This window comes from Schistocerca piceifrons, chromosome 11, assembly GCF_021461385.2.
Source record: "Schistocerca piceifrons isolate TAMUIC-IGC-003096 chromosome 11, iqSchPice1.1, whole genome shotgun sequence".
NCBI classification, from domain to species: domain Eukaryota; kingdom Metazoa; phylum Arthropoda; class Insecta; order Orthoptera; family Acrididae; genus Schistocerca; species Schistocerca piceifrons.
In genome coordinates, this window is record NC_060148.1 from 17,526,106 (window position 1) to 17,538,362 (window position 12,257).

A 12,257-nucleotide genomic window follows, 5' to 3' on the forward strand; every position below is an offset into this window, starting at 1 on the left:
ACACACTTTGTCTGGATCCTCTATGTAGACCTGTCCAGCTTGGGAGGCCCTGCCGGTAGTTACACCACCACCAGCATTCACAAAACAATAACTTGTAAACTACTTGAATTAGCTTCCTGCAAAACCACTGTAGACATTCTCATTTACACTACTTTTCGGATTTTATTGTCAATGGACACAGTCCCATTTAAAAATTTGTAACTGTTGCAAATAACTGTACTTTCATAAACGTCTCAAAATCTGTGTATAAGCTGCAAATACTCATGCAATTCAGGTCTGTGTAATCCGCATACTGATAGCACCTTCCATTTCCAAAATATTTGCAGTTCAAGTGTTAGGTCATCCACAAATTAAATAACGTAAGCATATCTACTGGTCCTAGGAACAATTCTATATAAAAATAAAGAAAAAAAGGCCAAATTTGATGAAGTACAGAAAACCATGGAGTTTATACCAGAAATGGTATTTATGTACTTTACATATTACAAGAAACATTGGGCATGGCAAAAGTCAGTCCTGGAACTGAATTTTAACATTATATGGCACTTTTTAACTAACTACACATTCCAGTACAACTCTCCCACTGCACACATGCTTTTCTATCCTTTTAGACAAATAAAAGGACTCAAATATTAATCTTAAGCACGCTTGCCAGAATCTCCGAACAGCTGCACATCAATGCTATAAACAAGTTATTGAACAAAACTACAGCAACAGAGATTATCTTTTTTATATCCACTTTCGTCTGCTTACACATACAAAACATATGTGTCACAAAAAAATATGGATATTTATTGTGACAAAGGAGGACAGATTCACACACACAAATAAAACTCCCATGGCAAATCTCACAATAATGTTCAAACAATTAACTAAGTGCAAACTTTGTGTGCACACAACTAGTATGAGCATCTTTCATTATTTTATCTGAAGCTACATGTCTCTTAATTTACGAATGCAACTAGCATATGAATTTTGAGACAAAGAAATCCTTGGAAAAGATTTCCTTGATATGAGAATGCGCTACTAAATGGACATTAAGTACACCAATTCCAGTAAATAAATTATGAAGCACATTACACTGCCGTGATTATGCCCCAGAATGTACTAATAAATGGTACTTGACATCACGAAGGGTAGCAAAACATTCGCCACAAACATCACATTTATGTGGCTTCATGCCAGGATGCAGTGCTTCCTCATGGTATTTGAGATAATCAGCTCTAGCAAACATTTTGCCACAAACATTACATTTATGCGACTTCACTTTAGAATGCAAAAGGATATGGCTTTTGAGATTATCAATTCTAGTAAACAATTTTTCACAAACATGACATTTGTGTGATTTCACCCCAAGATGCATTACTGTATGGGCATTGAGATTATGAACTCGAGCAAACAATTTGCCACAAGTATCACATTTGTATGATTTCACTCCAGAATGCACTAAAGAATGATTCTTGAGATTATGAACTCTAGCAAACAGTTTGCCACAAACATCACATTTGTATGACTTTACTTTAGAATGCACTAATTTGTGATTTTTAAGATGATCACATCTTGCAAACAGTTTGCCACAAACATCACATTTGTATGACTTTATTCCAGAATGCACTACAGCATGGGCTTGGAGACGAGAAGCATAAGCAAAGGATTTGCAACATTTGCCACATTTATGTGGCTTTGTGTGTACCGTGCATGTAGAAACTAATTTAGAGTTGTTTCGACAAAGGGAGTAGTTATCGGGTTCACTATAACACCTCTGTGATACATGATCAATGTTTGTAAACTGCCCACATGAACACATACCACTACATTTATGTAACTTCCTTGTGTCAGCAAGTGGGTGAGCAATTAGAGTCCTATCTTCCTCTTTTTTCATCATGTGCTTATTCAGACAATCATCACTGTGAAACACTTCACCACAACATCTACAAACATGTGATGGCACATCCACAGCATCAATATGAATGAACACATGCATTATGAGGCTGTATTTTGATGAAAATCTTTGTAGGCATGTACTACAGGTGAAGTCACCACAGTTATTCCCCATCACGCTCATATTACTTGCACTGCAGAAGGAAGAAGCACGTAGTTTCCATTGGACATTTGAGATGACCTGAAACATCACGATAATCAATCGAATCAAAATTTCATTTAATAACTGCTAGATAAATTGATGAACATGTAGTTACACACGAACATAAAGGACAAAGCTGAAAATATTTATGCTGACTACTTAGGTGCAAGTTTTGTTGAAGGGTAGTAAATCATTTGGAAATTCACCGCTAAAAGTATCCACTCAGTAACTGAAGCAGAGAAGATCTGTATGAGTGTTTAAAGAACTCCTTTTATGAAACATATTTATGATACTAATGTTTGTGGATAAATTACACCATTCCTGCATTAATTACTAATTCCAGTCTGAAAGAAATCTCCAAGAACATGGAATAAGTTGGATTTAGCTTTTGAAAGAGAAGAAGTTGTCAGAAATTAATGCTGCGCACATAACTCAAAATTATCAACAACTAAACTACTAGAATTTATTTGTTCTTACTTGTGCTAATATCAAAATAATGAGAGAAACAAATGCTCTAGTCTAAAGAAAAGGTACTGTTTCTACACATATTTATACACTGTCTGTGTACTATCAAATGTAATAAAATCAATAATATTACTATAAAACATTATTCAAATAGTGTTCAACTATTTGATAAAATTCAGTTTTATATATGCCACCAAAATAATGCTATAAAACTTAATACCGCTGCATGTAGCTTCGATATTTAATCATCCAGCAGATCTGAATATAATAAGAGTACACTTTTTTTCAAATTAAAGGACATAAATAATATTACAATGTTAATATATCATTATTTATTTATTTATTTATTTAACCTGGCAAGATTAGGGCCATGAGGCCCTCTCTTACATCTAACCAGGCATTCCACTTATTTTACATTCATATGTTTTAGTACGCATGTTAAACTACATCTAGTACAAAAAGTGAAATAAACAATTAGAAAGGTACACCTGGAAAAATACATACATATAGAGTTTATATTCGTAGATCATAAGTACTGTTATAATTAGACATTATTGAAGAGACAGATTTTATATAGGAGTGCTGGCAGCAGGGAGTATGAGGGAGACTCACGGTGAAGGGAGGAGAAGAACAGAGAGACATGATGAAACATAATTAAGGAAATATAAAGGAAAAGAAGATTGCGTGGCTAATAGAGATAGATGAAGAGGAAGGCATCTCAGGAGCAAGATAGGATATGCTAGCTTTGCTATTTGACAGATGAGAGGATTGGCCTTGTACATTAATTTTGTGGAGAACTTTATGAGGATGATAGTAGGAAATGCTTCAACTTCTTCTTGAAAGCAGCAGGAGATTGGATTTTGCGCAAGGTAAGGGGCAATTTGTTCCAGAGGTGGACAGCGGCAACTGAGAAGGAGTTTGCAAAAGTTTTTGTTTTGTGAGTGGGCACAGTTAGGATACCAAATAAGAGTGACCTCGTGTTTCGATTATGATGGCATGACAGGTTTTTAATCTCTGAAGCAAGGTACTGGGGTGCTTGCGCGACGAGGAGTCGGTGAAGTAGACAGAGTGTGGTAGTCACGCAATTTGTCCGGCCGCAGCCACCCTAGCTCGGAGTATGAAGCACTAACATGATCATATCGGCGAATGTTGCAGATGTAACGCACACAGGCATTCATGGTTACCTCTAGCCGTCTTTTGTTTTCACTACTCATGCCTTGTTGAATCACGTCACAATAGTGGAGGTTCGGTAGAACGAGTGCTTGCACGAGCTGGCGTTTCAAGTGCTGTGGAAACATGTTCCGAAACTTTTTGAGAGCATAGAGACAAGCAGACGTCTTTCGGCACACTGCGACTGTATTCTCCGCCCAGTTGAGATGCTCATCCAAAGTTACACCCAAGTTCTTCACTGTTTTCTGATATGGTATTGGAGTACCGTCGAGCAGAATAGGAGGTAGCCGTTCGCGGAAATCTGAACTTATTAATTTCTGACTTGCGTCTTTTTTGCATTTAGTTTAAGCCCCAGGTTTTTCGCCCATGTCACTACTGAAGACAGATCATCATTCATCTGAGCGATTGCAGTGTTTACATCTTCAGGTCTGACACTTGGGTAGAGCTGGAGGTCGTCGGCATAGAAATGATATTTACAGGACAGAACCGACGAAATATCGTTGACATATAAAGAAAACAAAAGTGGTCCTAAGACTGATCCTTGTGGCACGCCCGAGGAAACATGTTTCCAGGAAGATTTTTCATTTACGCAGACAACACATTGCTGTCTGTCTTTTAAGTAGCTTTCAAACCATCTCATTGCACTATCAGAGAAATTAAGCTGTTGCATTTTTCCGAGCAATATGTCAAAGTTAACAGTGTCAAAAGCTTTGCTGAAGTCCAATAGCGTCAATGTTGTTGACTTTCGATTGTCGATGGCATATTTCAGGTCATCAGTTACTTTAATTAGAGCAGTGTTAGTGCTGTGATGTTTACGGAAACCGGATTGAAATTTGTCATATAGGCTGAATTCATGCAAGTGTTCAGTGATTTGGTCATGAACAATATATTCAAGTGCTTTGGAAACAGCAGGCAGTATGCTAATTGGTCGGTAATCACTAGGCAGTTGCGGGTTTTCGATCTTAGGGATGGGTCAAATTATGCTTCTTTTCCATGCAGTGGGGTATATTCCGTTCACGAGGGAAAAATTAAATACGTCAGTTAAGACAGGTACTAAGATATCGGCAACATTCTTGATCATGGTTATACCGATACTGTCATTGCCTATTGCATTAGAAGAGATTCTCATTATTGGTTTTCTTGCCGTATTTGTTGCTACATGTTTTAGATGGAAGGTATCGTTGTTAGTTATCCTGTTTGGGGATTCTTGTGGATGGTAATTATCAGCTGTGCGGGTATTCAGAGGTGCAGAGAAGAATTCATTTAATTCGTTAGCTGACACATGAAAAGTAGTTTCCGATTTTGCCTTTCTGACCCCCAAGCTACGGAGATTCTTCCATAGAGTCGTGGGCGTCAGATCGCTGCATACAAGGGAGCGAGTGTGCCTGATTTTAGCATTGCGAATGCATTGTTTCACTCTGTTCCATAGCTTTCTATATTCTTCGAAACGCTCGGGTTTCGGATCTGCCTTGAAACGCCTGTGGGCAGCATCCCTATTAGTCATCATTTGACGTAATTCAGCTGTCAGCCATGGAGCAGGAGATTTTCTTACACGGATTGTGCACACAGGTGCATGTTTGTCATAGAGGGCAGTGAGTTTATCACCAAGTTCATTAATTTTGCCGTCGATTGAAGGTTCTCTGGTTATTTGATGCCATGAGATTTCTGAGCAATTGGTTGTTAGAGTGTCAAGGTCAATACGTTTCATGTTCCTACAAGTTACGTAACGCGATTTGATCCTTGGGGGCTGCACAGAGTAGGCCAGGAATATTACATCATGTGCTGAGAGGCCAGGGGCCGATGTTTGACCAACATCTCTTACTTTGTCAGTCTGTTTCGTTGCGATTACATCTATAAGAGTATGACTGTGCGCCATATGGTGTGTAGGTTGTAATGGAAGAATGTTCATGCTATTGCAACTAAACAGTCTTCTTAGGTTTATTGCGGAGGGAGTGTCTCTTAGCAGGTCTATGTTCAAGTCACCCATTACGATGACATGTTCGTATTGACACTGAAGTGAATGTAATTCCGACTGGAAGGAACTCATTGAGCTTATTTTTGGCGGCTTGTACACGGCGCCAGTCAAGAATTTCCGACTTTGTATATTTATTTCAATGAACATGAATTCAGCCTCTTTTTCTTCAGCAGGATTTGACGTACATAAAACTTTTGCTTTGAGATCTGTTCGTATATACGCACCGACCCCGCCACCTCGCTTTTTTGATCTGTCTGCCCTAAGAAATGTGTACCCTGGGAGATGAATTATGACAATATTATAAAAGGATAGATTCCTACTCACTATATAGAGGAGACACTGAGTTGCAACAGGCACAGCAGAAAGATTGCTATACATTTGAGCTTTCAGTCAAAAGGCCTTCTTGGTGTAAAGTACAGAACCCACATATTCACACAAGCACAACTCACACACTCATGACCACTGCCTTCAGCTACTGAGGCCAGCACACAGCAACTGTGCCTGACGTGTAAAGAAAGCTGCGGGTGGTGGGGGTAAAGAGGAAGCTGGGGTGAGAAGGGGTTGAGCAAAGATGCAGTGCTGGTTTTGGAAGCATGCTGCCACATGACAGGGACAGGGCGAGGCTGCTAGCTGCAGTCAGGTCTTTTCGTTTAGTGGGGGAGGAGGGGGGTGGCAGAGGAGCCAAAATAGAGAAGATAACTAGGGCAGATGGAAAAGACTAGTGGGTGTATTGGCAGAATAGAAGGCTGTGTAGTGCTTGAGTGGGGGCAGGGAAGGGAATACATTGGTGGAGGACATGGACTAGCACAGGTTCAGGCCTGGGGGTTTACCTGGGAATGTAGGACGTATTGCGCAGGTGGGAATTTTCCCTGCAGTTCGGAAAAGTTGGTGTTGATGGGAAGAACACAGATCGTGCAGGCTGTGAAACAGTCATTAAAGTGAAGCACGTTATGTTGGGCAGCATGTTTAGCAACTGTGGGGTGCAGCTGTCTCTTGGCCACTGTTTGACGGTTAGTCTTTCTTGCTGACAGACAGCTTGTTGGTGGTCATCTCCTTGTAGAAAGAAGCACAGTTGTTTTAGCTTTGTTTGCAGATCACATGATTGGTTTCACAGATAGCCCTGCCTGTGATGGGATAGGTGCTGCCTATAACTGGACTGGAGTAGGTGGTGGTGGGAGGATGTATTGGACAGGTCTTGTATGTAGGTCTATTGCAGGGATAGGGGCTATGAAGTAAGGGGTTGGGATCAAGGATGGTGTAGAGATGGGAAAGAATAATGTGTAAGTTCAGAGGGCAGCAAAATATCACTGTCGGAGGGATGGGAAGGATAGTGGGTAGAATATTTCTCATTTTAGGGCATGATGATGGTAGTAACAATACTGATGGAGAATGTGATTCAGTTGCTCCTGTTCTGAGTGGTACTGAGTCATGAGGGGAATGCTCCTTCGTGGCCAGACGGTGGGAATGTGGAAGGTCATATGTGACTGCAGAGAAAAGGCACAAGAGATCTGCTCCTGTACAAGCTTGGGCGGGTCATTTAGGTTCATGAAGTCCCCAGTCAGATCCTTGGTATATTTTGAGGTGGACTCCTTGTCACTTGAGATGCGATGGCCATGGGTGGTTAGGCTCTATGGATGGGGTGGGTGTTAGCTGTTGAAGTGGGGGTTGGTGGTTGCTAGGTTTGACAAACTGATGTAGCCGTCTTTGAGGTGGAGGTCAACGTCAGGGAATGTGGCTTGTTGGGTTGAGGATGACCTACTAGGTGAAGTCTGATACCAACAATTTCCTCCACCAATTCTCCACAGACCCTGTTCTGTTACCACGCACCCAGTTCATCAATGTTATTAGCATCTCCCTCTATACTAACATCCCTAATGTCTACAGCTTTGCTGCTACTGAACACTACCTTTCCCAATGTCCAAATGACTCCAAACCTGCAACCTCCTTCCTGGTCACAATAACCAATTATATTCTCACCCACAATTACTCCAACTTTGAAGGCATCACCTACAAACAAATCCATGGTAAGGCAATGGACACTTGTATGGCACCATCCAATGCCAAACTATTCCTGGACCATCTAGAAGATTCCTTCATAATCACATAGAACCCCAAAGACCCTCCCTGGTTCAAATTCATTGATGACATATTTGTGATCTGGACCAAGGGTGAGCACACATTATCCACATTCATCCAGAACCTCCCCCATTTGCTTCGACTGCTCCAACAAGCCACCATCCTCAATGTTGACTTCCACCTTGATGGTTACATCAGTACCTCTGTCCATATCAGACCTAACGACCACCCGCAATACATCCACTTCAACAGCTGCCACTCACTCCATATCAGGAAGTGACTTCCATACAGAATAGCCACCTTTAGCATCTTTAGTGATGAGCAGTCCATCTCAAAATATACCAAGGACCTCTCTGAGGCCTTCACAGGTTGAAATTACCTTCCCAAGCTTGTACAGAAATAAATCTCCTGTGCCTTATCTCTCCAGTCACCCAGCATTCCCACTGTCTGGCCACAAAGGATTTTTCCCATTGTGACTCAGTAACACCTCAGGACTGGAGCAACTGAATCACATTCTCTGCCAGGGTTTCAACTACCTCTCATTGTGCCCTAAAATGAGGACTATCCTACCCACTATCCCTTCCATCCCTCTCACACAGTGTATTTCACTGCCCTCCCCCCCCCCCCCCCCCGAATTTACACAATATCCCTGCCTGCCAATGCTCCACCCCTGCTCCCAACCCCCTGCTTCATGGCTCATATCCCCAAAAATGCCTAAATGCAAGACCTGTTCCACACATCCTCCCACCACCATCACCTACTCCAGTTTGTCCACATTCATCATCTATCCCATCAAATGTATGGCTACCTGTGAAACCAGTCATGCGATCTACAAGCTAAGCTGCCAGCCACGAAGCTGTGTTCTATGTGGGAATGAAAACTGACACGCTGTCTGTCCGCACAAATGGCCGCCGCTAAACTTTAGCTGAGAGACCGCTGGACAAGCCAGTTGCTGAGCATGGCACCCAACACAACATTCTTCATTTTAACGGCTGCTTCACAGCCTGCGCCATCTGGATACATCCTACCAACACCAGCTTCTCTGAACTGTGCAGGTGAGAACTCTTCATACAATATATCCTACATTCCCATAACCCTCCTGCTCTTAAGCTTCATTAGTCATTGTCCTTCAACTATCAATCCCTTTTCCTGTTTCAACTCCAGCACTAACAGCCCACTGTTCCACTAATGCATTGACAGTCTTTTTAATTCTCTCCTTTTCTGCTCCTCCCCCCCCCCCCACCATCCTTATAATGTCCTGACTGCAGCTAGCAACCCTACCCTCCCCCCCCCCCCCCCCCCCCACATTGTCTCTGCATGCTTCCGCAAGCAGCACTGCAACTTTGCCCACCCCTACTCTGCTATTCTTTCCTATCTCCCTCTCCCTACCACAGCCTCCTCCTTACCCCCACCATCCAACAAATTGCTTCTCCCATTACGCACAGTTACTGCATTCAGTCTGGCCTCAGTGGCCAGAGACAGTGGTCATGTGTGTAAGAGTTGTGCATATGTGAATGTGTGTTTTATGTCTTAGAAGGCCTTTTAGGTGAAAGGTCAAATGCACAGTAGTCTTTCTGTTGTGCCTGTCTGCAACTCATGTGTCCCCTCTATATTGTGAGTTGTTGTGTAATATTGTCATTGTGCCATCTTGGATTTTCCTTTGCTTAATACAGGTAAACAGCTTAAAATTTGAAACAATATATACCTAGCATCCCTTATTGAAAAGTAGGTGTAATATACAGTTAGTGGTATGGAGTGAAGCTGGTCCTTTAAAAAACAAAGATAATATACATCAGAACCGTGGTTCTATATATCAATATTGGCTACTTTACACACTCAGTCACAAATTACCTAATTTATGGTAGGAAATTATCAAATGTGGAAATGTAACTGAAATGGCACTCAATGTTTCAATTACATACAACTTTGTACATGTATCACAGGGTATATCACACTTTAAATGTTTGTAAGAAGTAGGTTTGAAATTCATGTGTGCAAGATTGGCCTATTTCTGTGTCTGTATTACACACACACACACACAAAACTAACATATAACGTATCATAATACAAACTGAACTGTTGTAACATTACAATTTAAGATTTTATTCAAATTGAACACAGTAAAAACAGTTCATGGTAGAATCGAAAAAATTTTCAGGCTGTAAAATCTTGTAGCCACCAGACTTCTTACAAAAAAAGATACTCATAAGCCCAAGCACATAGTTATTAAGTTATCCAACACACACTTGTACTTCATCCAGTAAGTATTATAGTGCACCATGTAAAAGACACGGAATTTAACATGGTCACTGATACAATAAACGTATAATGTTAGCATTATCATACTGACTTTCAGAGGATAATACATACGCAGATAAAGTCAATATTATTTATACAATGATACATTAACTGTTACATAAATTTGCATTGCAGAATATGGCTGCCAAGTACGATTACATGGTCACATTATAACGCATTACACCCAGAACACAAACTTTTAATTGACTTTCCAGGCACTGTTTCAGGAAAATCAATTCATGTAATACACTAGGTACATAAAGCACTGCTAGGCATTGAAACTGTAGCACAATGCAAGAAATTTCAAACTTGAATGAAGCATAATTTATGCTTGGGCATGCACATCATTAGCATTTCAGTGCAAATGCACAAGGTATGGAGGAAAAATTATGCAGCACATGTCTCACTTCTCACTCAGATATCAGAGACATTATGCCATATGTAAGAAGAATAAATGTCTACTAGCATGTGTCATGATTTGATAGTGCCAAGGTTGTGGCCTGTTGCAGCTGTAACTTCTTGTTCTGTGATACTGATGATTAGAGACTGGATTATATGCATTTCCATGTTGCATATGCATTTGCATATTTGGTTCCTTTTCAACAGTTCTTGCATATTTTAACTAAAAACTAGTGATGCATATTTTCATTCTATGTTTACAATATTATAGAAATTTAGATGGGAAGTCTTTAGCTCGATTTAGTTTTGATGTCTCACAGATTGACCGCGACCTAGAACTATGTGCTATCACTAACCCATAGGCCACTGCATAGTCAAATCATTGCAGAAGATGAACAGGAACAGGCAGACAGTCAATACTCCTGCACCCACACCCCAGTTAATCCCCTCCATTGTCATACTGTATCCATCAGCAACAATTAAACTACGCACACTTTTAGTCGCATGACCACTGCTTCACTTGTACATAGCTGAATGCGTTTATGATGTGTAGTGTGTTGTTCGCCATGCCACCCAGAAAAAGAAATGTTATTTCGTGGATAGCTGGCCATCCTGGACCATTTACATATGATGGAATTGTTTTACATTGTCAAGTTTGCAAGAAAAACGTTTCATGCACAAAAAAAGTTTGAGATACACCAGCATGTCAAGACAAGTCTTCATATGGCAGGAATGCAGAAAAAAGGACCATGACAACAACATCTCACAGTAGCAAGTTGCAGTAGCAGTGATTTGGCTAAAGATAACCAAAAAAAGTCTGTTACCATGGATCTATGAAAAGAATTCATTGCAAGCAACATTCCTCTTCACAAACTTACAAACCCAACCCTCAAAGGCTTTCTGCACAAATATTGCTTAAATCAAAATATACCACATGAATCAACACTGTGTAAAAATTACATACCTATAATTTACAAAAATGTTCTGGAAGAAATATACAATCAAGTGAAGGATGGCATTCTCCGGATTTCAGTTGACAAAACTACAGACACTTGTGGCCTTTACATTGCAAATTTAATTGTAGGTGCTTTAAAAGAAGAGCCTTCATCTTCCTATTTAGTGGCCTGCAAAGAATTTGAAAAAGTAAATCATTCTACGATCGCCAGGTTTGTGAATGAGAGTATTAGAAAAATATTTCCAGAACCTTTGCAGATGAAAGGGTGTCTGTGTTCATTTAAAATACTGCTCCCTGCATGATCAAAGCAAGAAAAGCCCTCTGAGTATTTTATGCCAATTTGATTCATGTGACTTGCTTTGCTTATGGAGTACATCGCCTTGCTGAAAAAGTATGTTCAATGTCTCTGAATGTAAATAAACCTCTCCCTCTGAAATCAGTAAAAGACAGTAAACTCACTGAAAAGTAAAAGCTCTTACGGAATTGATGGCATTTCCAGCAAGGTACTTAAAGCTTGTTCCCCACAGATAAGTAGGATTCGCAGCCACATATGTAATGGCTCTTTGGAGCAGGGTGTTTTCCCTGATAGACTGAAATATGCCACTGTAAAACCATTGCATAAAAAGGGGGATACGTCGGATGTCAACAACTACCGCCCAATCTCTCTTCTGACAGCTCTATCAAAAATTTTTGAGAAAGTAATGTATTAAAGAGTAGCCTCCCATATTTGTAAAAATAAAGTACTAACAAAATGTCAGTTTGGTTTTCAGAAAGGCTTTTCAACAGAAAATGCTATATATGATTTCACTGATCAAATATTAAATGCTCTGAATAAC

The 12,257-nt window shown here is 40.4% G+C and overlaps 1 protein-coding gene across 6 annotated transcripts in view; it reads right to left on the reverse strand.

The window, feature by feature from the left end:
• Window positions 1-461: 461 nt before the first annotated feature.
• Window positions 462-12,257, reverse strand: part of LOC124720077 (zinc finger protein 83-like) — a 96,171-nt gene continuing 84,375 nt past the window's right edge. For all 6 annotated transcript variants that reach the window (XM_047245346.1, XM_047245347.1, XM_047245345.1 and 3 more), the window contains one exon: window positions 462-2,122. In XM_047245346.1, the coding sequence (XP_047101302.1) occupies window positions 1,091-2,122 (1,032 nt within the window). In that variant the 3' untranslated portion in view covers window positions 462-1,090. The remainder of the gene's footprint in view (window positions 2,123-12,257) is intronic.